Here is a 27,398-nt window from a genome sequence, read left to right as displayed (position 1 = left end):
TGCAACAGGAACACAAACTTACATGAATCAGCCTAGAAAGTATCTCTTTCAGTAAGAGACAAGAGTTTCTATATACACCAAGTTCATTTTTCAGAAAGCTCAAGTTTCACCTCCTCTAATTACTGAGAGTTCTTTATGCCATTAGAGCTAACATATCAGCTGAAGACATGCATGTCTGACATGAAAGTGAAGGCTTTGGAATATTAGTTACACTGACACCTGAAATGAATGCTGCTTCTAACAAGCCATCCCTGCACTTACATTTCATCTGTTATCCCAACTACTTCATCAGACAGGAGCTGGAAGTCAATGTGCTTAGGAGAAGTGAATTTATTTACCACTCAAACTTTGTGCTGATATTTTTACCTAAATTTAAACTGTCTCCAGTATGGGTAAGCAGGACTCATTAGTATTTTTCAGACCTCCTTGTCTAGATTTGTCATAGGAGAGTTCTCAAAACACAGTTGAGCCAAACAATTAAAGATCAGAGGAAGCAAGAGCAAATTCTGCTGATATTAAAAGATTTCTACCAAAGGCATTACTAGCTTCTCTGAATTTACTTTTAAGGTTGTAAACACAGCACCACCAAAGCTGGTAAAGAACCTCTCCAGCTTCTTTGCTCCCTTTTAAGACATTATGAAGACAAAGCAATTTTAAATGAATTTGACTCCTGATTTTCATAGTGATAACAGGAAAATTGCAGCACACAGTCACACTAAAAAGAGCACACCACTGCACCCTGACAGATAATATGAAATATTTGCAGCTCTTGGAAGTTATTCCTTCTAAACATGAACAATGAGAGGCAGCAGCCTTCCCCTGGCAGGCTCAGAGACTATCACGATCTTATCTTAATCGAGATACTTCCTGACTGAGGGTGAGCCAAGATCTTTGGCAGTTCCCACAAAGTACATTATCTGGATTAAAACCCTTCCCCTTGCTAGCAGGCACACTCCTTGCAGCTGCCTTATCTGTTCTAGAGTATAAGAAGCCTTTCATGAGTCAGGCATGGAAGCAATTTGGGAGCTTTCTGAAAAGCTTGAACTTTTAGACCTACTAAATAAGGCTTAATGTTTATAAATGACATGTCAGAGGAACTCAAAAGATTCTGGAAGAAGCTTCCCTGACTTTTTAAATAGAGCATCAGTGTCTTTTAAGTGTCTGGACACACGCACACACAAAAAAAAAAAAAAAAAGGTGATCCATTGACTTCATAATCTGGAATGGTTACAAAAAGGGTTTGCAGCAAAGGACAAAACCTCAAATACATACTTATATGTTTAAACACAAACCCCACATATTTTTTGCCACTCTACTTAAGTTATTACCTCAAAGATGCTCTCCAAAAAGTAAAAAAGATATTAAAATTGTCACTGAATTCAAATGTGTCCTCTGAGGACCACAGAGCTTTAGGGACCTACCTTTGGAAAACAGTTTTTACTTGGATGGTATTGACCAAAAAAACCCCAGTAAAGTAGGACCAGGGCCAAGCCCAGGTCCAAATTTCTGTGAGCAAAGTATTACAGCTCCTGGCATATTTCCTTTCATAAAAAGTTAATTTGCCCTTTTCTAAGATCAAATCAGCATTTTACTACACAAATATTTAGAACTGGAGATTGTTATGAACAAATCAATCTTCATAACATCCTTTAAGTATCATTTGAGGTAACAAGAGCTCTTTATTTAGTGTGCAACATCATGTGACTTCAAGGTTTTTGGACAGGGGATGGATAAATACCGACCTCTACACTGCTCACACAAATTCATGATAGACCACATCAAAATGCAGCAAATTACCACACTTCCCTGTGTCTAACCAATTCACTAACATTCCAGTACTGTGGTTTAAACAAAAAACACAACTAGAGAAAGCGCTAGAACTGTTCTACTTTGGTTAACATACTACAGTTTTGATTACTATTACATATTACCTGTGTTAGGAAAAATGCAATGACAACTAATGAAAACTGTCCCTAGAAAATAAAAACCATTAATAATGAGTAATGTATTGTAAAGCCTTAGCTTTTATCAACCAACATACTTCAGAAAAGACCCAGAAAAACTAGTTTGCTCACTTGTTAAGGATTTGTTTTATTTTTTTCAGTATGGGAAAGGATGACTTCCAGGACTCCTGAGCTCCAGCTATGAATATGAAAGACTGAATGTCTCCTACCTAACTGTATTATTGCTAAAGATATTTCATAGTGCATAGTATTACTGCTAGAGGCTTACTCAACATGCACATTTTGCCCAAACTGCTCTCATTGTAAGTCTGAACCTGCTCTTGCTACTTCTGTTTATTCTCTTTTGCCACTCTTTGGTGATTTGAGAAAGTTTTCTTTATTTAAGCGTCTATCGACAGATGGTGACTAAGCTGACCTAAGTCAGTTCTGTGGTTGAGCAGTTATACTTACACAGGAATTAAGTAATTACAAGAACAGACAAAAGACCCTGTGGTGAACTAGTCACAGAAATAAGACAGGCTTTTGTGGTTTGCTCGGGAGCAGCGGTGGATAAATAAAAGGAAGGGCTTACTAGTGTCACTTTTCAACTTAGACCAGCAAAGTTCTGTGTATTGTTTTGTGCATTTTCTGTTTGAGCAGTGAAACAGGTTCCACCAAAAACATGAGCAGAGTTTTGAAAACATCTTATGTCCTTTTCTGCCCTGGACTGACAGGTCTGCAGCTTATGCCATCAGTGTCACTGAAATTCTGTCTGTGTCATTGTGGGTTTTGTGATGCTTTATCAGAGTCAGTGTCAAAGCTGTAACAGTCTATAAAACACAAGGTTGGTATATCACATTTTTACCTCTTTCCCCTCTCCCTCTGCTTCTATAAACTATTTGATCTACATTTAGTATTTGGAAGGACAGACAATCAATTTTCGCTTCCAAGATTAGAAAGCAATTACAAAGTATAAATTACTGTTTTCTGCAAAACAAGGATAATACCCTAAGCAGGATAATACTACACAGTGCCTCAGGTTGCCTCTAATGAGGTGAGATCAGAGGCAGAAGGTAGAATGAAATAGCTGTGGATAGTGATGGTCTAAATGGCTATACCAGGGCTATTCCAAAAGATTTCCAAAATATATACTCACAACAACAAAGGGGTTTTATAATTGTTTGTGGCCAGAATTTACCTGGTTTTACTCATGAGACACTGCCAAACAAGGCAGTGACATCCAGTACATCCCAAGAGTTTTTCAAAATAAAACTGCCTGGTTTGTCTTTTTTTCATGTATACTGGATGTTTGTTAGCTTTCAAGTGTTTTCAAGAGAGAAAGGGAAAAAAGCACATCTTAAGCTTATAACAGGCCTGCAGAATTCTCCTACCAACCAAAGGGCATAGCCCATTTCCCTCTATCTGCTCTGGTTATCTTCAGTAGTCCAGGTGTCACATCAATTGCTTTAGGCTTTTTATATCTTCCAGTATTGCTGGTATAATTTTTTGAAAATAAGGTTCAGGTGCACTTCCTCTTCTTTTGGTAATTGTGTCTCTAAGCTAAGTCCAGAACTGCTGGATGAGGAGATTATCAAATAGATAAAAATCTATGCAAGTAAATCTAGTGGTTATTTCACTGAAGGAAAAAGATACAGTTTAAATACATTTTAAAAGTGCAAAATGACCTCTAGCAGATTTTCTGTACCACCTATCAGAAGCTTTACAAACATGATCTATCTCTGCTTGCTGGTTTGGAGCAAGAGCTAAAAGGAAAAAAGAGGGTTCAGTTCATAAACAATCACTTTTTTTGCTGCTTTTTATAAATTATTTGGCTAAATTCTTCATCTTGAACTGCTGCTTAACATTAAGGTTGCAAAAGTTACTAATTTAGTTTGATTTTCTCACAGAACAGGCAAAATATTGTGCATATAATTATCTGTACATAAAAATACTGAGGTAATTTCCAGATACTGCGTTCTCCATCCTTGCCCTAGAATGAGTCAGTGCTGCAGTGTAACAAACTATTCCAGCCTAGATTAAAGAAAGTAAGTGCCAAGAGTAGTCTCCTTTGAGGGGCACAGACTTCAGCACTGCATGAACTGACCCCAGTGCTTGCCAGAGCAGGTCAGCCCAGACTGAGTGTTTTTCTGCTCTGGTTAGGTGAATATTTGCACTCAGATAGCTCAGGCTGACACAATGACACAGCTGTGATACTTTAAATAGCTTATGGGCACCCTTTTATTTGGTGCCCAAAACATTTCTGGTCTCAGCTTTCTACAAAGCTACTTTCCATCATTACATGATTAATCAACTGTATTGAGATATATCTCAAACGTGAAAAACAGTCAAGTTAGTAAACTCCAAAAGCCAAGCAAAGCACTTGTATGCTTGATACATGTTCCATGGCTTACCTTACTTAGTTTGAAAAGAGATTGAGATTGATGTTGGCACACTAATGCACTCAGTAAGGCTTATTAAATATTTGTAATGCTCCATCTGAACAGACAAGCTTCTCCTCCTGCACTGTGTTTCTTAGTGCTGAAACTCTCCAAGTGGCTAGAAATTATTTCTGCTTTTATATGAATACTTATTGATCATGTTTAATAATAATAATTATAATCAGTACCACTATTAAACAAATAGAAGCATTAGAGAAATAAGTGTGTCATATTGTGAAAACCAAAAGTTTAGCTATCAGCCTCAAGTTCTCTAAATATACAGTAAAGACAACTGGGAAATTATTGTCAATATTGTCAATACTGAGGCTATATTACACAGATAACTGAATTCAGTTTAATGAATTCTGATGCTTTAGCTTGCTACAGTTTTGGGGCTTTTTATATTAGTTTGTTAATGATTTATCACATTTAAACAGCTTCTGAAGAGGCTTGAGTCAATAAGAAAAAGCCACAGGACAAAAATAAAGCAACAGTGCTCCCTCAGACACTCTGTGAAACTCAGAGTGGGAGTGCATTGTTTTTCAAACAAGAAATTCTTTGGTGCCAGTATGATTCCGACCTCAGCTTTCTGCAGCATGCTTCACTCACCACACATGCAGAATGCACTTTAATTTCATCCTTGGGTTGTATACACACATTCCTGGTATTTTTAGAAGCACTTTAAAAGTATAAAATCTATTCCCTATGCCCTCATCAATTTGAAATTACCATTTTAAGGCTGATTAAATAAGGATTAGTGCCAATGTTCTACTTATTAGTCTGTGTCTTCAGCTGGAACTGATGATGTAGTATTTGTCAATAACTAGTTCACAGCCTTAAATTCTACAAAAAAGAAACCTCTGCAAGACAGTCCATCTGTCAGAAGATTTTGCAGCAGGCTCCCATGTAGAAGAAACCCATCTATTATGGGATGATACAAGCTTAAAGTGGCATGTATCACAGCTGTTTGATTACTACTGGGAAGATGACTTGCATCCCCCTTGCAGCCCTGTATCAGAATCCAGCAGTGATGGATTGAATTTCCCTTGCTTTAGCCTGATGATGGATTACCTCGGCAGCATGGGCAGGAAAGGCAAAGTCTGGTCCAAAATTAACATCATGGCTAGAAGATGCTGGTCTAGGTAGTGATTTCCAGCATACCTCAAGAGCTAACAAAACATTTGAAGGGCCTTTCAAAAAGTCTAAACCATGAGATGGTAATCTGGGAATTCTCCACGGTAATAAAGACCATTATTACACATGGATCAGGCAGCAGCTTCAAAAATGTGATGAGTTTGTTCACAAGGCCTGAGCTCTGCTGTCCACAACACCCCATTCCAGTCACTTCATACAAACAGAAGACCCTAACTAATCAAATATCATGCTATGAACTGAGATCTGAATTACTCTGTTGGTCTACCAAATGGGGGGAAAAAAAAAAAAAACCAAGAGAAAAAAAACCAAAAACAAAAAAAACAAAAAACCCCCAAAAAACAAAAAAACCAAAATCAAACAAAAAAACCAAACAAACACAAAAAAAAAAAAACCCAACCAAAAAACCCCAAAACCCCAACCAAATCAAGTTTGTAAAATCAGTGTAACTACAAACGAGAAGAGAAACAAGAAAACCCCCAATGATTTCAATCTTGCCCTGAAATGTCTCATTTCAACAAAACTATTGGTGAGTACTGGCATTCCACATGTAAATACCACGGCTTCAAAATGCTCCTTCAACACAGTTTTGATTGCAGTGTATTTTTAAGCATTTTGGGTTTTTTCATTGCATTTTGAGGTTTTTGGTGTAATGAATCTACTTATTACAATACAGAAAATTTGGACTGGACTCCATTCAGGTAGCACTTGCATGCCAGTAAACACAATTAGTTAATTAAAAACCTTTAAATTGTATTGCATCTTATTTTGTGTAGTAATTTGTAATTTTTTGTTGGAATTATAATTACCATAATATTTTATGTTAGTTACCAAGATTTAGAGGTAAGGTTCAAAGAACAGGGAACACAGCAACATAAAAGCTTTTGAAATAATCAGATTTTAAATCCCCAACTATACTCAGTAAGACAAGTTTACCTTCCTACCTAAAGCAGATGTATGCCTATGCTTTAATAAAAACCTACTACTGAGAAATTGCATAATTCAATCAAAGAAAGTGTTTTCCCATCTGATTTGTTTAATCTGGAAAAACTTAATTTATAACAAATAGTTTTGTAAATAGCAAACCTAACAAAACCTGGTTTTCTATGCATTATATTCTATAGCTCCAAATTACTGGACAGCAAATCTTTTTTATTTTATCTTAGATTAAGTTCTATGTTCTTTATCTGTAATACTGACTGTAACAGCTTCAAATAATAGAAAAGCAAATTTCAGCAAATCAGCTGATCTGTATTGTCCCTTTTTTCCTTAATTTCACTCAAATATTAAAAGTCATCTGCCAAAACCAACTCAGTTGGTGTCAAAAGCAATTCTAAAAGGCCAGACTGTAAACATGCAGAGCTTTCAGGAAGCTGCTGGTTTAAGTTACAGTAAAAGCAAGGTAGTTAAAGAGCTTATGCTCATGGAAATGCCATGAAACATCTCAAACACCATAACTTTTTTTGTGTTTCCTTAGTTACAATCCTACAATCATGAGATAGGAAAGTTGCCTCCAACAAATCTGAATGCAACGTGAGCAAACAGGCAACACATACCAAGCTTCATCTATTTTTTTTTTTCACCATCAGTAAACATACTCAATAAAATATTGAAAATCATTTTCCTGGAGAAAGATCTGAGACTTGGAAGGGCTCATCTTCCACTGATACTTGCCTTGTATTACAGGGAAAACAGTGACTATCCTATGCTTAGTGCTGAAATCAAGAGGTTCTGGGTGTGTTTTTTGGAGCAACTTACACCCATTTCCCAGTAAAAATGCATGTGTTAAGCTGGCCAGATTCCTGTCACTGATAATTCTAACACAAGGAAAGATGAGGAAATTCTCTCCTTGAAACTGGAAGAAGCCATGAGTGTTTAGCACAACAATCCACTTGTTGGATGTGCATAGCCAGCAAATCTGGACATTAAAGCATGGTGAACAGGAGAGCTTGGAGTGCATCTCAGTATGCATGAGAGGTTCAAATCTTGCTTACATCTTTAATAGATGATTTTGAAAGTGAGAAAAACAGAATAATTTCCTTTAAGATACATTTATCCTATCTCAAGTACTTAAATTGCAAGAAAAGAGAAAAAAAAAACCCCACATTTTAATCTGGCATTTTATTTATGCTTTCCTCACTTCTATTGAACTATTTCACTTCCACATCCTCTTATCCTCAGAAACTAAACACCTTTAGAATCCATCAATGCTTTACACTTCAATTAACTTTCCAGTTTCGGTTTTTTTTTAATACATTTATTACACTCTGTGTGAAAACGTTTCACTCAAGCTTTTTCTCAACCTTTCCTAATTTCTTTCAATTCTCCACCTTTTTCTTTGTGAATAAAGACTTCATTTACCATTAACCATCATGCCCCCAAACACATAAATTTCACTAAAATCACCATAAAATACATCCTTTTTCAGTCAAAGCAAGCCTCTTAGTCTTTCTTCGTAAATTAAATCTTTGAAGCCTGGTATGATTTTTTGTTTCTCCTCTTTGACCACTGAAGAAAAAATTACCTAAGAACCCGTACTGAAAACTTCAGCCTGAGATTTGGTCTAAACATTGCTTCCAATAAGCTAAGAATTCTGTCTTTTGAATGTGGATGATGCTCAAACACCTTTTTTCTCTCTAGTTGCAGTACTATGTTTTTTATATTGATCTTGTGCTGTACCAGGCTAGCAAAGAGAAAAAAACCACTGCCATTTTCTTGAAAACCTGCAGCCCATTACCTCTCAGTTATAGAGCAAAAAAAAAAATGATAGAACAAAAAAAAAATTAAAACAGATACTAATAATAATTGTCACTATAAAACCCTACAAAAAAAAAGTATATTTGTTCTTATAGGGAACCTTCATTTTCAACACTCCTTTATCTCACCTTCAGGGAAGTTCATGTACCTCAAGTCTCTTCCACAGAATGTAAATACTACTCTATTAAAAAGTCATAATGCAGTTTTGTTAACTTAAAAAACAGCTGTAACATGACATATTTTCCCTGGAGGTTTAATTTGATGACACTGAATTAGAAGTTCCAGTTGAGAAACAGTTAACAGCACCGAAATTGTGTCTCTATGCATGTTAGCACAACAGGTCTTTGATCGTGATCAAGCCCATGGGCACCATCATTACATAAATATTAAATTGCCTCCACAAAACCATATAAAGAAATGGTTGCTAAGCAAAATATTCAAAAGGAGGAAATGCCAGACTTAAGGTAGCCTGTAAAATCTAGTTCTTGTATACTATAACACTAGTCCTAATTGAAGGGTAAAATATTGCTTTGCACCACCAGGATTCCTGCATATTGCAGTGAAAGCTCACTACAAACCTTATGTCCTTATGCTCATTGTACAGTCCTAGACCTGAAAACTCAAACCAGTATCTATCTGGTATATAAATACAAAACCCCACAAATTTATTTTCAAAAACTCTCTTTATGAATTTAAGCATTATTCTTGAATCTGTCTTAGAGCTGTGCTCCAAGTCACATGGACCGCCTGCAGGGTGTCCTGGTTTCAGCTGGGGTGGAGTTCATTTTCTTCCTAGTAGCTGGTACAGTGCTGTATTTTGAATTTAGAATAAGAATAATGTAGATAATATGCTGATGTTTTAGTTGTTAGCAAGTCATGCTTATTCCAAGTCAAGGACTTTTCAGTTTCCCACATTCTCACAGTGAGGAAGGCAAGAGGGACTGGAAAGGAGCATGACCAGGACAGCTGAACTGCCTGGGAGGGAGGAGTGAGTGGCTCTGAGGTATTTGGTTGTTGGCTGTGATTAAAGCACTACACAGGGAAATCCACCTGAATCCAACACTCTGAACTCCAGAGCTATTCAATACTGCAAACCTTCTTTATGAGGCACAGCCACCCCAACTAGAAATCCTCCATGTCAGTGCCTATAAGACACCTGCATGATTAACTGTTTGTACATGTTGATTACATCATTTTGCCTTCATTCTTTCTCTGTCTCATTATTTAATTGCAATGTCATGGATGATTTCATCTTGTTTTAAATCAAATACCAGAAAACAAAATAATTTCAAGACACTGAACACTGAAAAATAAGTTTCACGGCAGAGCTCTCTTGAAGTTATATTGTGGATAGTGAAAAAATCTACTGTATCAGTCTCAATAAATAATAGCACTTCCATAAAAATTCAAAGGACTCAATTTCCAAGGTTTTTGAAATAAACTTCAAGACTCTTCAAGACACAGCGAATGACCCTTTTAGCCAAAGGCAAAAGAAACATAAACACAGACCATCACCTTCTACACCATACCATTGTAATTGAGACTACTTTCACACTTTGCTTCAATCACTTGCATTTGCACTGCAGCTGCTGCTATTTTAACAGAACACCAGTTGCAAACAAATATTCTGCCTGTACTTCTGTATGTCAATTTTCCTACCATTTTTAAAATGATTAATATATAATAATTTTAAAAGGGCTTAAGGTGAAACTGTTTTATTATGTTAAAGAGCTTCTATTTTGCTCATACATCACAAAAAAAAAAAAAAATGCACACTTATGGACCTGCCCTGGGGACCCTGCAGCAGTCACACTGAGCACATTATGGCAGAAATCCTCATGCTAATACACAGAACTTCTCTGCCAAACCACCTTTTCTCCTGCAAGGCACAGAAATACTTTAACTTGTAAAAGTCACCATGTGAAATTTAAATGTTTGGCATCTCCACATTATCAACAACGTGTCTTAAATCACAACAGCAGCATACACTACAGAACACAGGAAAGGACATCTTTCACTTGGTGAGTTTGCTTCTAGAGGGCATCCATTTCCATTGCCCCCCTCATCACAAAATGAGAAGATACAACTTAATGGCACCTCAATTACTCTTTCTTGAAATACCTCTACCTGTACGGTAAAAGCAGATTTTATGCACCGCAAAGGCCTTTGCTCTGACACAATAATCATTCTGATGTCTCAGGGCTGTGTTTCAGACACAAACATCTGGCAAGTTTCGGTTTTCCCGTGACAGAGATCCTGCTGGCACTGTCATGCAGCTAACATGGGTGCATTCCCCCTGGATTTCAAGTTGTCTCTGGGGATCAGTGTGCTTGTAGGATTCACTGTTTCATATTACCACCCAGAGAGACTGACTTTTTTGCTGGCTCCTTCAGTCTGTAGAACCAAAATGTGAATGTAAGGCCTCCCTGAAACATGCCCAGGCTGACAACTCTCTGCATTCTGCATTAATTCAGAGATATGAATTTTACACTTTGCTCACAGAGAATTCTTGTATTTGAAGACATAACTGGAAGGAAACCAACCCATTTTTCCTAAATACTTATGGGTGATGCACTAAAGATGGATTTTAAACTTTCCCAGGTTTATCTCCTCTCAGGAACAAGCCTGGTCCTACTGTCATGTCACACATCAGTGACTGAGTCCTATAATCAGAGGAAACAATTTCTCCAATTTACCCTGAGGAATACCCTCTGCACTATCTGATCCCTGTGTCAAACATTACTTGGAACAATCCTACCTGAGCTCAGTTTCTGCCCCTGGGACAGGGAAGCTGGGAGTAGATTCTTCTCCATGATCACACATTCTCTGCTTCCACAAGTCTTGCTGGAGCCAAAACTGGATGCAAAATATAGGAAGTGGTAAAAAGCCAAAAGCCTCTCCCCTTCCCTCTAATCACGTATTCCTGCACTATGTAAACTGACAGAGAGCACAGCACAGGGGCAGCGCTTTGGCTTTATCTAGTTACACTGCCTTTGAGATTTGATACTTATTCGGGGGTAAAAAAACCCAAAATAAACCACAAGAATAAACAAAAAAACCTCAAAGAAACAAGCCTGAAACCAAAGCACGCATTCCTGTCAGGAAAAGATTTTCATTATATTAAACAGAGAGGGAGAGAAAGAGGGAGAAGGAAAAGCAAGCCAAGACTCAAAATGAGAAACGGTAGAAAGAATGGCATACAAATTCAGATTATTTAAAGTTTAGAAATGCCAGGGGAAGGATAAACCTTAGATTTTTAGCAGACAGGAGGAGTGGTTCCCTGTTTCCATCAGGGCTGTGCAAGTAAAGCCCCCAGAACATCTGAATTAGGGCCAGTCAACACCAGGACAGTTCTCTGGCAGTTGAAACCACAGCAGATGGGAAAGGGCAGAACTCATATCTCAGAAAAAGCCTCTCAAGTCAACGAGAGTTCTTAGCTGACTTGGGCAAAGTCAGGCTTACATCCTTTGTTCTGAGCTTCCTCTGTTAATTGCTCACTGAAAGAACTAAAAAGATTAGTACAATTCTTCCAGAAGTGGTGTGTTTCCCCTAGATGGGCTAAGAAAATGCTCTGGCTAGCAGCCTTTCTTCCTTCAGGCAGAAATTCACACTCAGATATTTACCTGTTTGCAAGAAGCTGATTGTTACTTGAATACAGAATCTTATTGGAACAAAATTTCATACATGCCTGTCTCTGTGTGAGTCCTGTGCAACTGCGTTAGTTTATATGAGCAGCACTTTCTTGGGACAAATCTGATCATTACTATTTATAATGCTTTGATTCACATCTATCAGCAGCCCTGAGAGGCACAAATAGATTGCTTTAAGATGAAACTAAACTGGATATACTCCATGAGCACCTGTAGTGCTCTCCAACCTCCGAGAGATGCTCCAGTGCACAAAACTAAAGCTTTCAAAAAGGCACAAAGCAGGTCCTTGTACAGCTCTCCCAATCAACTGCCCCCATCCTCTAATGCCACTTGATAAGGCAGAGATGGCCTTTGATTTCACAGCAATAATGTGCACATATTTTTAGTTTGGTCTTTCCTGCATGGTGCTCGAGAAGAGCTTTCCAATTTCCACCTCCTCACTTAAAACATATGTCCTGTACATTAGAGTTGTTAAAGTACATAGCGCTGGGAAAATGGAAACCAGAGCTTCATGAGCACCAAAGGTAGACCCATTTCCCCAAATTAAACTGGGATATTAGCCAAAAGAAGCTTGTTGATAAAGCTAATTCACCTTTGATTATATTAAGAACACAATTTTTTTATTTATTTCCAGACATTTTTCTCATAAAGCATTCAACACCATTTAATTGCTAAATAGAACATAGGACAAAATATGAAAAGGCTGTTTCAACTAATATGCACCAAAACACATGAATACAAAACAAGTTATTTCAATACAGCTGGAAGTTTAGGAAACTGTCAAATATCTTAAATTCTTGCAATCCCCTCAACTTCCCCTAAAGGACTGCTTTTAACTATTTATGCCAGTTACAACCTAAGAAAACTCTCCCCTTCTCCTCCAGAAAGACCCATTACAAATCTTGCCCAGTGAAAAGCTCCTGAAATGATTCAAAAAAATAACAACTCCATTCTACATTGTTGATTTTTCTTAGATTCGCCTTCCTAATGCAAACATCTAATCCCTCATCACATCTAGAAACATTATCCATTAACTGCTTCAGTTTACCAAGGGCTTAAATGCTACTCTGTCCAAAAGCCTGGGAGAGCCACTCAGAAGGATGCATCAAGCTAACAGCCTTATGGAGAAAACATCATTTGGTCACTGTATTTGAGAGTAAAGGTTGCAAATAACTGAACAACTTTACAGGAGGTTCTAGCATTAATAGTATTTCTTCCTGCTAGTAGGTCACATTTGCTGATTCTGAACTGTTTGGGGAAAAAAAAATAGTGCTCCCCTTCCAGATTGCCTGGTAAAGCATGACTGGAAAAAAAAAAATTCTCTAGATAAACTCTCAACTCTAAAGAGCCTTTCAAAAAACAACAAAACAGGCTGATCAAAATGGAAACAACTCCATAAGATGTCAAAAATTCATTTATGTACAGTGAAGACCACCTTTCTAAGCAAGCCTTTGTACTTCATATTCCCATCAGACTGTCATTAGAAGTCCTGGGAGATGAACAGCTGTGGATATTCCCAGAATTGTGTTCTTTGCCTCAGATTTCCCCCATCTGCACGAGTTCCTTCACTGAAACTTGTTTACCTACAGCAGAATGCAGGGGTTTCACCGATAACCAACTGAGAGGTAACAGCTTGCCAAGGCAAAGATGCCTCCTTCCACCAGCTGTGTTTCAGGGTATTTTGTGTGTGTCAAAATACACTTTCAGAGACAGCAGAAAGCAGAAAGACAGCTGCTTGCTCTTTCTTCCAGTAACTTCTGTCCACACACTCTGGCAGTATTTGAATGCATCTACATTTCAGAAGTAAAAAAGTTAGGACTTGATTTCAGCAGGCTATCACAGCATTTTCTTTTTAATTTGAAGAGCTCTGGGATAGTTAAAAGTGCATCTTGTACTCCTCTGAACACATTTATCATTTCTCACAGGAAGACACTGTAACAACCACAGGACTTTAACAAGTCACCCAAAGAGTACTTTGTGCTTCTGTGTTCAGGCTCTCAAAGGAAACTTTCCCAAGATTCTGAAACATACTGGCACTACACAAAGAAGGGAAGTCAAAACCCCAAAACCCCCAATTGTTCTGTTTATACAGCATTATTCTTCATATTTTCAGTCTCTTCCAAACTAGCTATTATTTCAGTTTCTGAGCTGTAGATAAAGTGTGGCAGATAGAAGGCTTTCCCAAGAAGTGGTTATTTTTATTTTACAGTTGACATTCTGTTGTCAAGGACAGAAATAACCACGTTTGTTTGGCAATAATGAAAACCACATTAAGTGTTAGAGCTGAAAACACACCCAGAACACCACAGCATTCTCTCAGACCACCATCTCAGCACTCATGTCCAAGACTTTAAAACATCTACATTCACTTGTGTAATTTTCAGAAGCCTTGGAAAAACATGAGATTTTTTCCTCTGCTGCACCTACATTTTGTAAGTGATTCCAAATTGATAAGAGCCTTATTCTCTCTCTTTGTTTACAGAGAAAACTAACAGTAAGCTAACTGAGGATGGAGAAAAGCAGAAGCTGAATATGAATAATGAAAGAAGATTCAACTTAGAATATCCTATGGACCAATAATAAAGGCACAGACCTGACGGGTGACACAGACAACCTGAAATCTGTTTTCTCCCAGAAGTATATCATGAATTTACAAATAAAAGGTTCAGGGAGACATAGTGAATAACAGGACTCTGATACCAGGCTTTACATTTTGCCAGAGACCAAAAATAGTTCTTTAGAATTTTGTGAGTTAAAACAGGAAAGCTGCAGGTAAATCACATTTCATCTTTCCTTCCACCCTCCTCCCAGGAGTGCTGTTCTTTCCCTTCTTAACCAACTCAGAGGTAATTTGAGAGTAAAATCAGTGCTAGTTTATGGCTCTTAGAAGGGATTTTTTGGGGATAAACTAATTGCTACTCCAAGGTAATCAAGAAAAGGAAGCAGAAGCAGGTCCTAATCCCAATTTTTTCTAGGGTGTGTCAGGTACTGATCCCAGAAGTGCAGTGCAGGAAGACTGCTGGGGTACAGCAGGAGAAAAAAGACACCATTGGCCTTTGTTGCAATGTACAGAAAACTCAATTCTGCTGCCCGACATCATGAGTGTCAAAACAATATTTTGACATCAAAGTGTTACAAAAAAAATCACCTAAAATAACCCATCTAGAAAACACAGACATTATGAACCTACAAATGCCTATTGTACTGACATGTTCTGCAGGCACAGCACCTGAAACTCCAACCCTTCTTTGACGTGTCTTTCTATGTGACTTTTTTCCTCCAAAACAATTTTTCAATAGAATATGATAAATGGAAAACCACCCACACATTACATATAAGGTACAAACAGCAAATGTGTAAAGATTTATATCACAAAAGGCTTTCTGGAGCAAAGTCTGATTAAGAAGGAAAATACCTAAGTAATATTCTATAATTTGGTAGTGTATTAAAAACACCCAAAAAACCAGAACAAACAAAAAACCAAAAGCAACAACCAAAAAAAACCTGCATGACAAAAACCATACAAAAAGAGGCAAAAAAACCCAGCAACAACAAAAAAACCCAACACAAACCCAAACACAAAAACAAACCGAACAAACAATAACAACAAAAAATCACCACAACCCTATAATACGATCTCAGTATGTAAAACACAGAACAGTAACAACTACAAAAATCTATGCCAAGGTTGTGGGATAATTCAGAGCCACATTAAGCAAAGAAATAAATGCAGACACAAGAGTTTAACTAAAGCCCATCCTAGATTCTCTGTACTTCCTGGCATGGGCAATTTATTTTTAGTGTTTTAATTCTCCAGGGAGAGAAAATGACCAAGGCCACAGTAAGTCTTCCACTAATCCCAGCCTTGAAGGACATTAACCCCAAGAGCTCCTGACCAGACCACAGCTTGTGATTCTAAGTTTCCTTTAAATCACAAGCTCATTCTCTTTGAGAACTGAAAGCACAGCAGTTCCAAAACAAGAAAAGCTGAATGGATTTATTAGTGCTGTTTGTCTGGTTGGGCTGGGGGTTTGTGCCTTTACATCTCAATAACTCTATTCCTATGACTTGCATAAAATCATAGTGGGAGAAATCTGTTCTCCAGCAAAGCAATTTTTCAACAGTTTTGCAGTACTATGGTTATGCACAAACACAAGCTTTCATGTAGAGTTTGTGGATTTATTATTTCATCTCCTGGCACCATAATTTCTTTCAGCATAAAGAGGCTAATTTTCTTCAAATAGGACTTTATTGTCATTCGCATAAAAAGCTAAGTTGATTTAACAAACTCTACTTAATGAAAAATTAAATTATTCAGAAGGGCCAAAGAATATATAGTGCAGAGGGTCTATTCCTATATCAGCAGCAACTTCACCTCCAACAAGGTCAGAGAACACTGCTCCAGAAAACAGAAGCTACATGCTAAAGCCTTTTCTGAGAGCAAACTGATTATTACACATGTATTCAGTATTAATAAAGTGTCTGAGAGCAACTTCATTTTCTTCATCAGTGACATTTTCAGAAATGGAAACACAGTTCAATGAATAAAACTGAATTGATGAGGAGAGTTTGTGGCAGAAACATTGGAAAAAGATGCATTAAAAAAACCCAAATAATTTCACTAGTTACTCAGCCCTCCTTCCTCATGTTGCTGGCTTGAATAATTCCACCCTTAGTATTTCCTTCCACAGCTGGTTCTTGGTCTTTCATATGATGCATTTGGTAAATACAAGGTTCTTCCCCCACACCCCATCACAGGTCTGCTGATCCATCCTTGACAAATACTTCTCTTGTTTGGCATTTTACCACTGCTTGAAACAAAACCTTCTCACAAGTCCACAACTTGTAGCTTTTTTGCCGCTTTGTCTTTGCGCCTTGTGCAGACATGAACTCAAAAGATTAAGGGTAAGATGTAATCCCTTTTAAAAAGTCACAAATTTTGGTCTTTTCTGTCATTTTGACCAGTTGCAGACCAGAACACAGCTCAAAACATATTTCTTCTATGGATTAAAGAGCTTTAGCTACTAAATATTTTTCAACTAGACAGGTTACCTGCTCCTCCTGTTCTATCCTATTTCCTCACTTAAGTCAAATTTACAGATCTGTGTTCTTCCAGAAACAGTTGAGAGCAGCCTTAGGATATTAGATTCTCTAACCATTAAAATTTATTACCACATCATTGCAAGATAATAAAAGAGAAAGAAAGCAAAACTAACTTTGCTAAGCCACATATGCAAAAAAAACCAAAAAACAAACCATGACACTGAAATGAACTGTAAGTAACTGGACCTCACTTTCCCCCAGGCTCATTTTCTACTGTGGGGAAATAGCAGGGATTTCTATTTGGAATTCATGGGAAGATTAGGGCCAAAACACTCCACAGCCAAGGCAGGAATGGTAATTCTATCCAACTCTTATATATCATACACAGTTAGCAATTGTTTACTTGGCCTTTACAAACAGGCCTGGCTGGGAAAAAAAAAAATGAATGAAAAATGAACAAAATTAGTTTCTGGCAAACATTTGATACTCAAGAGACCCAGTTTATTTTGATTAAAATTAAATTTTAAAGACCACCTCTTTCCAAAAATGAATTGGTTTCTATGAAGGCAACATACCTAGAGGGATATCCTTGAGAGGAGAAGGCATAGAGAGAGGGGTAAAGATGCCATCTGTACCCAACAGGAGACACTGTCAACATCTTTCAGTTTAATTGCATATTTTACTGCAGATACTAAAAATAAAGGCCTTATAAAGAATACTAATCCTACTGAAAATGAAGAACAATTCTTTTAGCCAAAAATATCTTTTCCATGTTTTGTTTTGCTTTCTCCAGAAATGCTCATATAAACCATGCTCCCTTAAATGTTAAAAAACAAAAAGCAAACAAAACAACAATACCAAATTAATGAACAAAAACCATAACAAACAAACCAAAAACAAGAGGGAAAAAAAAACCCAAACAAACAAACAAACCAACAGAAGGAAAAAAAAAACCCCAACCAATTGAAGAGACTATATATTCTACTTGTTTCAGATTCTGACTAAATTTATTGATCTTTTACAATGATTTCCAAGAGTGGGAGACTTTAAGCCACACGGACATTTCCAGCCCCAAGTTTGCCCTTATCTGACCTAAATACTCCTGTCTTGTTTCCTTCATTTTTTAATTCTTGTAATTATAGTTAATGCTGTGATAATGTGTTGGCAATACTCTACTGTGAAGCGAAAGCAAAAGAAAACTATGGGACAGATTACCAACCTCTCTTCAATGGCTGGTTTGCTCCTTTACTCTCTTGTTGCTTAAAAGTCTGGAAAGGTAATGTAAATTTATTTAAGAAGTAGTCTATGTTGCAGAACATGGACAGAGAAAATGAAAAAGACCTTAATTTTTAAAAAAAGCAAAACCAAAAAACCAACAAAAAAAAAATCCACCTTTATTTACTGCAATTTTTTCCCCTTTCCCTCTTGAGATTCACATGATTTGTGCAGTCAGCACCACATTAGAGAACTACACAAGACTAAGAAAGCTGAAATATCAACCAAATGGCCCAGGCATATTTCTTGAACAGTGATGAAGTGTATTCATGAATAAAAACTTTGCTTCATTGGACTAAGTATGTTCTTAGAAAGTAGGTCAAAATTTATTCACATGGACATTGAGCAGCAATTTTCTAAGGCTGGAAATGTCAATGCCTATCTTGATTTGTAAATCTCCAGGCAAACCTCTGTGCATAAACAGGTATCAAGGCCTCTGTGGGAACTGCAGAGCTCCCAGGAATGGAGCACAAACAGAGATATACTCCAGCAGGAGAATGAAAAAGTTAAAGGAATACATTTCAGTTATGTTTTTCCCATTTTACCTTTTGCATAAGGGACAATATGATGCATATATTGTCAACACAGTATAAAATAATTTAAAAAAAAGGAAGCAATGCTTTCATTAATGCTCACTGCTTGAAAACATTTACTATAACCTGCTTATAATTATAAATATATATGCTTGCAAGCATGAACACACAAACAGGAAGTTAAAAGGGACATTGCGTCATTGTACTCCTGCTTACAGCCTGATGAGTTTGTCTCATCTCCCACCTTCTTCCCTACTATTTCTCAATATCCCCTACCCTGTTTTCAATATTTTCTCTGCTGATGCTTTGCCTTTCAGCTATCTGACCTTATTGTGCACACAACAGAATATCAGGTAACAAGAGCAGTCATTTTGTGTTACATCACAATTTTGTGTGCTCACTGATGCAACTGTTTTTCTTCCTAGAAAATATTTCAAATGGGCTGAGCAAAGAATCAGTTTGAACACCTTGCCAAAAAAGCAGAGAGTAGGTAGGTTTTCTAACTGTTTCTTATCTTTCAGTACAAACATGATTGGCACAAGAATGTCCTAATTTCCCTTTACCTGGAGAAAGAGGTATGGAGTAGAGCAAAGGGAAACAACTGCAAAATGTTTAAGTAATTTACTGGCTGACATACTTTGATAAATACACGTGTCTTCTGCATTATTTCAAGAAAAGGTTAGGAGGACTGAGAAGAGTGCAAGTGGGAAAAATTGTCAAAATCTATTACCTCAGGCAAGATATAATAATTAAGGACATTTAATCAAGCAAAGGAAGTGGTAGCTAGAGATTGTGTGATTTTTTTTTTTTTCTGAAAAAATTTTCTTTGGTAGAACTCTTAGATGCAGTTTAGGCTGTTTATGCATTCATAAACTGAGAATTTCATACAAAGTGAAATCTTAATTGCCTTAGTGTTTCCTGTGTTTAAGTGCATTCCAGTACATTTAAAGTGTAATTCCATAAAGAATAAATTATATCCATTAACTGACTTTATTGGACATACTTGAAAGATAATATGATTGCTATAATTGATTTTTTTTTTTTTTTGCACAGTTTTGATGAAAGCCAATTTAGTATTGAATTCTCTCTAGAAGAACTTCCTGGCTTCAACAGTGCACACTTTGATAATTTTAAAAGAAGTACTCATTAAGTCCATTTGTCTAAGATTTTAATAAAATATGACGGACTATATCAGCATGATCTATGATCATTGCATTAACTGCCATTTGCATTCTGGACACATCTACAGTGCAATATTCATATTTATATTCAATAGCAAGTATATTCTGGAAAGCTGTGTGGATCTACCTATTCATTACAGACAAAGACTTAGCATAGAATATATAAGAAAAAAGAGTCAGATGCCTCTGTCCTGACATTTCAGGTGGAAAAGTAACACTAAATGAAAACAAAAAAAAAAGGGAGGAAAAAACCTCCATAGGAATAGACAAAAGCACTACATGATGTATTTTTTAAAATACATATAACCTCATGCATTTTATGTTGACTTTACTACAAAGTGAAGTTCTGTCAGCAGAATACGCCACATCTCCTTTAAATTCTTACAAGAAATTAGTGAAATAAAAGTAGAAATACCAAACATAAGGTAACACAGCTATTCTAAACTCTCATGATTCACACAAGATAACATTGGACAAGTAACACAATAGAACCAAACTGTGACATGAGGTTTCTCTTGGTCCAGCCACCACCTCTTTTAACCCTTAGAAGTACTATTTGGTTACAAGCAACACTGGACAATTTCAGAGGCAACAAATTTCCCTTCATTTACAGGCTTGGGTGAAAGTCTTGTGAGGAACACAGTGAATAAATGAACTTTATTTGTCAATCTAACAGAGACCTGTTTTATCCTGTGCTTCAGCTAAATTAGAAATGGAGAAATGTATTCCACTCCTGTAACACTCACAGCTGTAAGCAAAGCCAGTTTAAAACAAACAAAAAAACCCACCAAAACTAACCAACTAATTTTTTGCAGGATTTCATTGTTCAGCAGCTGAATGGGCTATAGCTGAAATGAGAGCTGTCAATTTAGGTTCCTGTGTTGTCAGACATAACACCAGTATCCTTAAATTGATGAAACTCATTGAAACCAATTTTCAGCTCCTATCAGTCATATCTGGAGCTGCACTAGTATGATTCTGGGCACTGAAGTGTAGCAAATACCTTGAGATAATCAGAGAGTAAAAAATACTTACTCAACTGATATGAGCAATTGGCCAACCCATTAGTAACATCGCAATGAGACTAGGCTTTGGGTTTTTATTTTTAAAAAAATTACAGTTCTTGAAAACTTACTCTTTTATTTAACATTTAACACAATACACTGTATTTATACACTGTACAGTTTTAGTTGCTGCCTAATGAAAGTAAATTATAAGTTCTCTTCTAACACACCTTGCAATTCCCCATTATAGCAAGCACGTTAAATGTTTGTGTGGTTTTTTGCTATTTTCTGTTGTTTGGCTGGTTTTTTTCACCACCCACCATGCAAACCAGCTGAGATCTGATTTATTAAAACACCCTTCTGTGTACAATACTATCAAAACCTCAAAGTGCAAGCCACATTCAATTTCTGCATGGCTCTCCCCCATCCCTTTTTCCTTTATACAGTTAAAGACTACAGAAGCTGAAAAACACATCGAGGGAAACAAAAAAAATTGACTTAGTTATTCACTCAATATCTTGCTGAGAAAAATGGCCAAAAAAAAAAAAAAAAATTGCTTACCAAATTACATTCTGCAGGTGCCCAGAGTTCTGATCAGGTCTATATCCTGATTGTGCTGACAGATGTACAAACAGAAACTGATCCCTTGAATGGCCTAGGATGTGTTGGAACAGAAGCACAGAGCAAGTGTTCTTAAATAAAATCAAATAAACCCAGGGAATTCAGGACTAAGGACAGCTCCAGGAGCAAGCACAGGAAGGACAAGCAGCAATGTTTATGTTTGCACAGCTAATGATACAAAAACTCGTTATTCTTATAGTCCACTATGATTAGGAGATAGTGGAAACTAATACACATCAGAAATCCCTCCATGGAATTTATCATCTTAAATTATGCTTAAAATTGCTGGAGAGGAAGAGGGAGAGGGATGTACAGAAGTTGAGATGATCTATTCACAGGTGAAATTACACCAAATGTGTAGGTTGGCAATCAGGCCATAAAAACCTGGAGGCAGAGGCTGCAGAGATGAGGCAAAACTGACCCAACCAGAAATTTAGCTGCTAAGCTGAAAAGCAATGAGAGAGCTGTTGGGAATCAGACAAAGAGGAGGTATATACAAATACAAGCAGAGGCTCAAGCTTCAAGCCCAACGTTTTCCTGTTTTTTCAGGTTGTGAAGAAACCCCAATTTCAGCCAAATTTGAGATGCATTGGTAAACTATGCTGCTCACCAACAGACCTTTTTAAGCCTCATGTTGGATCTCCACGAAGAGTTCTGGAGATGGCATAAGCCAGTAGGTAGCAGATACCTTGATTCCAAATAATGTATGTGCCTCCCATGTAAGACCAAAAAGGCCATTATTCAGAGCCATCTTTGTCTATAGACACAACTTACTAAAGAAAAATAGTAATTTAAATCTACGTGTGAGCTACAAGAAAAAGGCATGACAACATACTAAATCCATTGGTAAAGATTATACTTAACTATCATAATCAACAGGCACCTCCAGTGATTTTGCTCATGAGGAACTCTTAGAGCTCTATCTTTCCAAAAAGGGAGCACAAAAGAAAAAAATAATTTAAACAACAAACAAACCAGCTTTTTTTTTTATTTTTACACAACCAATTGCTTTCAATGGCCTGACAGCCTGCCCCACTTAGCATGAGAGAATATACTCTGCAAGCTCCAAGATCTCTGAAATGGGAAACAGAAATATCACAGGGCAACACAAGTAATTTCTGCTCAGCTCCAACACTGGGTTCAAACTTGTAAGGTTGGTAATCAAGTATATACTAGAAGATTAGTTCATATTCTGGATTTGGAAAAGGGGCTTCCCTTTATTAACATATACCTTAAAACAGCAGTTTTAATCAACATCACCTCATTACACAAACAAAAAACTCGAAGTTGTCAAGCTTGATACAAACTTTTCAACACCTACGATATTTCAACATTTATAAACCTTAGTTTGTTAAAAGCTTTGCATCAAGTCCAAACACTGAAGACTGACTTTGCAAAACCATAGAGGCAATGAAGCCCTTCCTCTCCCTTTTTCCACACAGCCCCTGCAAGCAGACCTGGTCAGCACAGGCAGCCATGCCATATCTGTGCATGCTTGCATGACAGCTAGCAAGGGGAGATGAAACAAAGTTTATTGCTTAGAAAATCAGGCCTTTTATTTGATGGATTAGTATTTTCACTTAGAGCCAATAATTTGATAGTTCACATACATCATCTGTACAAGTGGGTTAAGGAGACTCGCTTTGTGTCTAAGGTGACATCCCTGCATGCATCTCCAAATATAAAACTATTTATATTTGAAAAAAACCCCAAAAAACAAAACAAAAAAACCCTAAATTCCTAACTTGACACCTACTGCTCCTTCTTTCTTTATTTTTGTTATAAGTAATAAGCAAAAGTAATATGCTGTACATGCAACTGACAAGTTAACTCCCACAGTATATAATGTACTCCTCTAATAATAATTGTCCAAACAACTGTCAGCACCAAAATATACAGTAATGATGCCTTGTTACTTTATCACTGTATTGGAGGATATTTCTGCTCTCCTGATGTCAGCAAAACCCCAGTCCAATAGAGTTAAAACACTGTCTATTAATAAAGGCTAGTTCATGCTTTTAGTTTTCCTCTTTAATAGAGTGGAAACATCAATACTGTGGCACCTATAACAAACACTCAAGTAACTCCAAGTACGTTAACACAGACATGGATAATTATTCTTTAACAAGTTCATTGATCACAGCAGATAGATTCAGCTAATTACCACCAAAAGGAGGTGGCCCAGGGCAGAATAAAAATAAAATGTGTGCCTCAAAACTTTTCTGCTTTCAATGCTGTTGCATAGAAGGTGAATAGTACAAATTGCTTCACCCATACACATTTATGTGTCCTAGCTTACTTCAGAAAAAAATGTTTCCATCCAAGCTTTACCTTTGGCAGTAATTTCTAAACTGAAATGGAAACCTACTTCATAAATCTTGCAACAGGTGCCAAAGATTGAAAACCTGATTGTATGGATTTCAGCCCCTGTGCAAATACTGTGGAAGTCATGATGAAATACTTCTTGGTTTTGGGGGGAAAATGCTGGCCTAATTCACAAAAGTTTTACAGACTTTTCCCCCTGAAGTAAGGGGTCCACATGGCTTCTTTCAAAGAAACTACAGCTAATTTTCATTAGGTCATTTGGAAAGATATTTATATACAATTTGTAAAGTTATGAGTTAAGATTTGGACACAGGCAGGCAAAAAAGGAAGGACACTCAGAAAATTGACACTAGACACAAGATTATAGATGAACATCTCCTGCCATGGAGAGGGACTAGGGGCTGAGGAATAACCAATGAATCTTGGAAGAGAGTATAAGCAAAGGTTAAAAAATAAAGAATGGGAAATCTTAAGGTCTACATGTTCTTCTCCTTGGTGGACAGATACCCAGGCCCCTTCCAGAATACCTGACTGCATCCTGATTTTTCCCCATGTGAACAAGAAGCTGTCAGTCTTTGATACCAACAGGTAACAAGCAGATACTGTAAAACTGTAAGAATAGCATAGCTTTCAATATCTTTCACAGAGTCTGAGGTCTAAGTATTCCACAGATCAAAATACAGTTTTGTTCTGTCAAGAAACCTCTGGTGAGGTTTTTTTTTTCTTTTCCATTATCTACCTGGTTTATTTTTTTCAATACAGCCAGATTTTGACCATCCACAATATTCTACAGCAACAAGTTATAACAGTTTTACTTCAATCTGAAAAAAGTACTCTCTTTTGTTTTTTCCTAATTTATCAATTTCCTAAATAACCAAGAAATCACCATTCAGCACCTCAAGTGAACCATAAAGTTTAATTCTAATATTACTGGTTTTCGTTAAAGACTCAGCATATTAATATTCCTCTCTTTTAATACTTCTCTGTGTTACAGCTCCTCCCTCAGTCACCTTTCATTTCCAGCCCACTCCACAAAAAAGATAGTTTTCAAGTATTTTTCCCATTCTACAGCTTCCTCACCCATAAGCACATAATCCACCTAAATCTATAATTTCACTTACCAAGCATTAAACCTCCAGAACACGCAGATTAATTGCCAGAAAGCTCTTAAGATGACAACAGGCTCAGCCCTTGGCCCAACACACAGAGATCAGCTCTGAAGAGGCGCTAATGAATCTCTCTGAGGAGCACACACCTTTTTGTAGTGACCAAAGGGTCACTCTCAGGTGTTTCACATCACCTCCTGATTTGCCCAGCTGCTGTAATTCCCCCTTTAATGCTGCACTGCAATCCTCACACACACAAGACTGGATTGCTCACAGATGCTTCCTATTAACTTCAAGAGGCACAGGATTAAAGCTGTAAAAGGGCTTTTTTCACCTTTGCCTTTTTATTTCTTCTTCGTGTTGACTTTTATTGAACTGCATGTCCTATAAGGGTAACTTACATAATAAGCAACTCTGTGTTAGTCAAAGCTGGATTTTGGATTTTTGCCTGGGTGTTTTTTTTTTTTTTTGACAAGCATGTTAGAGAACTTCCACAGAGGGAGTTTTCGGCCTGTTTGGGGAGGAAAAGGAGAAGAGCTGCAGCCCAGCTGATAATCAGCTAGAGGCAACTGCAGACACCTGTGAAGGCTACCTCCAATTATTCTTTTTTTGAGGCTGCATGGAGGGACTACCTTTCCAAGGTGTTACTACCTTGATTTAGCTGATAATCTATCAACTTGAAGTAAAACAAAACCAAACCAATCCCCAAAATATTTAAGGCACAACAGACATATTCCTAGGTTGGTTTGCTATCTAGAGTTTCCAGCATAGGATGGGAACAATCTTAATACAATCAGGAATTCCAAATATAGAAAAACACCAAAAATTAGAAAGAGAGAGAAGGCAATAATCTAATGATGTGATTTAATGATGAAATAATGTAAATAATGGTACTGAATTTCAAAACTAGCTTCAAGCCATGAAGCTGCTGTGCAGCTCTCTAACCCAGGGAAGTTGTCACCATTGCTGGGTGACTCTGCAAGGCCTCAAGACAGGGACATAACAGCTTCTGTCCAGGCTTGTTTTAGGCATAGAGCATTATTTTAGCATCATAAACTGTGACAGAAACCCTCTAATTATCAGGTAACTCCCACCTGACTTGATTAGGGTTAGCTTTGTAAATTGGTGTGGTGTAAACCTCAATGTCATTAACATTTTGAAATATTTTTAGCATTAATGCAAAATAGTAGCTAGTTGTTAGTCTGCCTCTAGCAAGCTATTTATGAATCTAGGGTAAAAATGCAGATAGAGGAGTGAAGCCATGAAATGAGAGCAGATGCTTCCAAGGCACAGACAGAACACCCAGGAACGTAGAAAAACATCTTCAGTAATCAATTACTGGTCACTAAAGGATGCAACCCTGGGATTTGGGTCATAAGAAAAAAATTAACAAGAGTACAATACCTGTCTCAGATGCTTCCAAGAGCAGGGTAAGTCTATTTCCTCCTTCCTCTCTACCTTTTAAACAACTTTAAGTTCTCTTCAGAATGCATCTGCCTTGAAGCTGAGCCATAGGATAAACCATTTTCATTTTAGCTAAACATCTCAGATTGAACCAAGTGTCTGTAAGGTCAGAACACTCAATACTTCAATCCCAAAGCAATGAAATACAAAAACACTTTGTGACTCCCCAGGGCTACATTCAAGTGTCAGGATAGCTAAAGGCTGCCATGAATCCATACCATGACTAAGCCAGGCAATACTCTTATTTTAATAGCACTGTACAGATGTCCTGAGAAACACTGTACACATCTTTACAATCATTTAGCACCCCAAAATTAGAAACAATAGGTTGGGGGTTTGTTCTTTTGTTTTTTTGGGATTTTTAGCTTTGTTTATACACTCTTTGCTGCTGCTGTTCTGAACCTACTCACATCTTGAGCGCAGTGAAACAGATTTATGAAAACAATGCAAAATATAAGTCACTTCTGCTCACGGGGTAGCCACTGCAGGGATAAACTAAAGCCATCTGTTTGTTACTATTCCTGCCACTGTGAGACCACATGCACTCTTTATTGTTTCCCACGTACCAAGCACACAATTATCAGACACACTGCAGCACTTATTTTTTATTTCTGTGGAAGATCAGGCACAGAATTCCTCTGCTGGAACAGGGCATGTCTGAGATCAGCAGTGGAACAACATTAGCAACACTGTGCCCTACCTGGTTTGTGCAGTGAAAATGCACTTCATTTTTCATCAGTGTCTTAATCTGCACAAGAATAATTACAGCATTTCTCAGTAATGGTAAATACAAATTATTCTGTTCTGCAAGACAAAGATAAGCTCGTTTTTATGTTTCAACAGAAAATGAATGTATGATTGGAATAAGAAGATATTTATCCCAGTTTAAATGTTGGGATTATATGA

General features: G+C 37.2%; 1 protein-coding gene across 3 annotated transcripts in view; it reads right to left on the bottom strand.

The window, feature by feature from the left end:
* Positions 1-27,398, bottom strand: part of CADM2 (cell adhesion molecule 2) — a 558,998-nt gene that overhangs the window by 260,380 nt on the left and 271,220 nt on the right. Inside the window, exon 1 of one of the 3 annotated variants that reach the window (XM_085075245.1) lies at positions 25,044-25,133. The exons of the other annotated variants lie outside the window; for them this stretch is intronic. Within the exon in view, the coding sequence (XP_084931371.1) occupies positions 25,044-25,050 (7 nt within the window). The 5' untranslated portion in view covers positions 25,051-25,133. Of the gene's footprint in view, positions 1-25,043; positions 25,134-27,398 lie in introns of those variants that run through there. 3 annotated transcript variants of the gene reach the window in all.

The sequence above is a fragment of the Lichenostomus cassidix genome, chromosome 1 (assembly GCF_008360975.1).
Source record: "Lichenostomus cassidix isolate B80296 chromosome 1, HeHo_3.0, whole genome shotgun sequence".
In the NCBI taxonomy this organism is placed as follows: domain Eukaryota; kingdom Metazoa; phylum Chordata; class Aves; order Passeriformes; family Meliphagidae; genus Lichenostomus; species Lichenostomus cassidix.
Note: the sequence above shows the minus strand (reverse complement) of the source record. Positions and strands in the feature narration are given on the sequence as shown.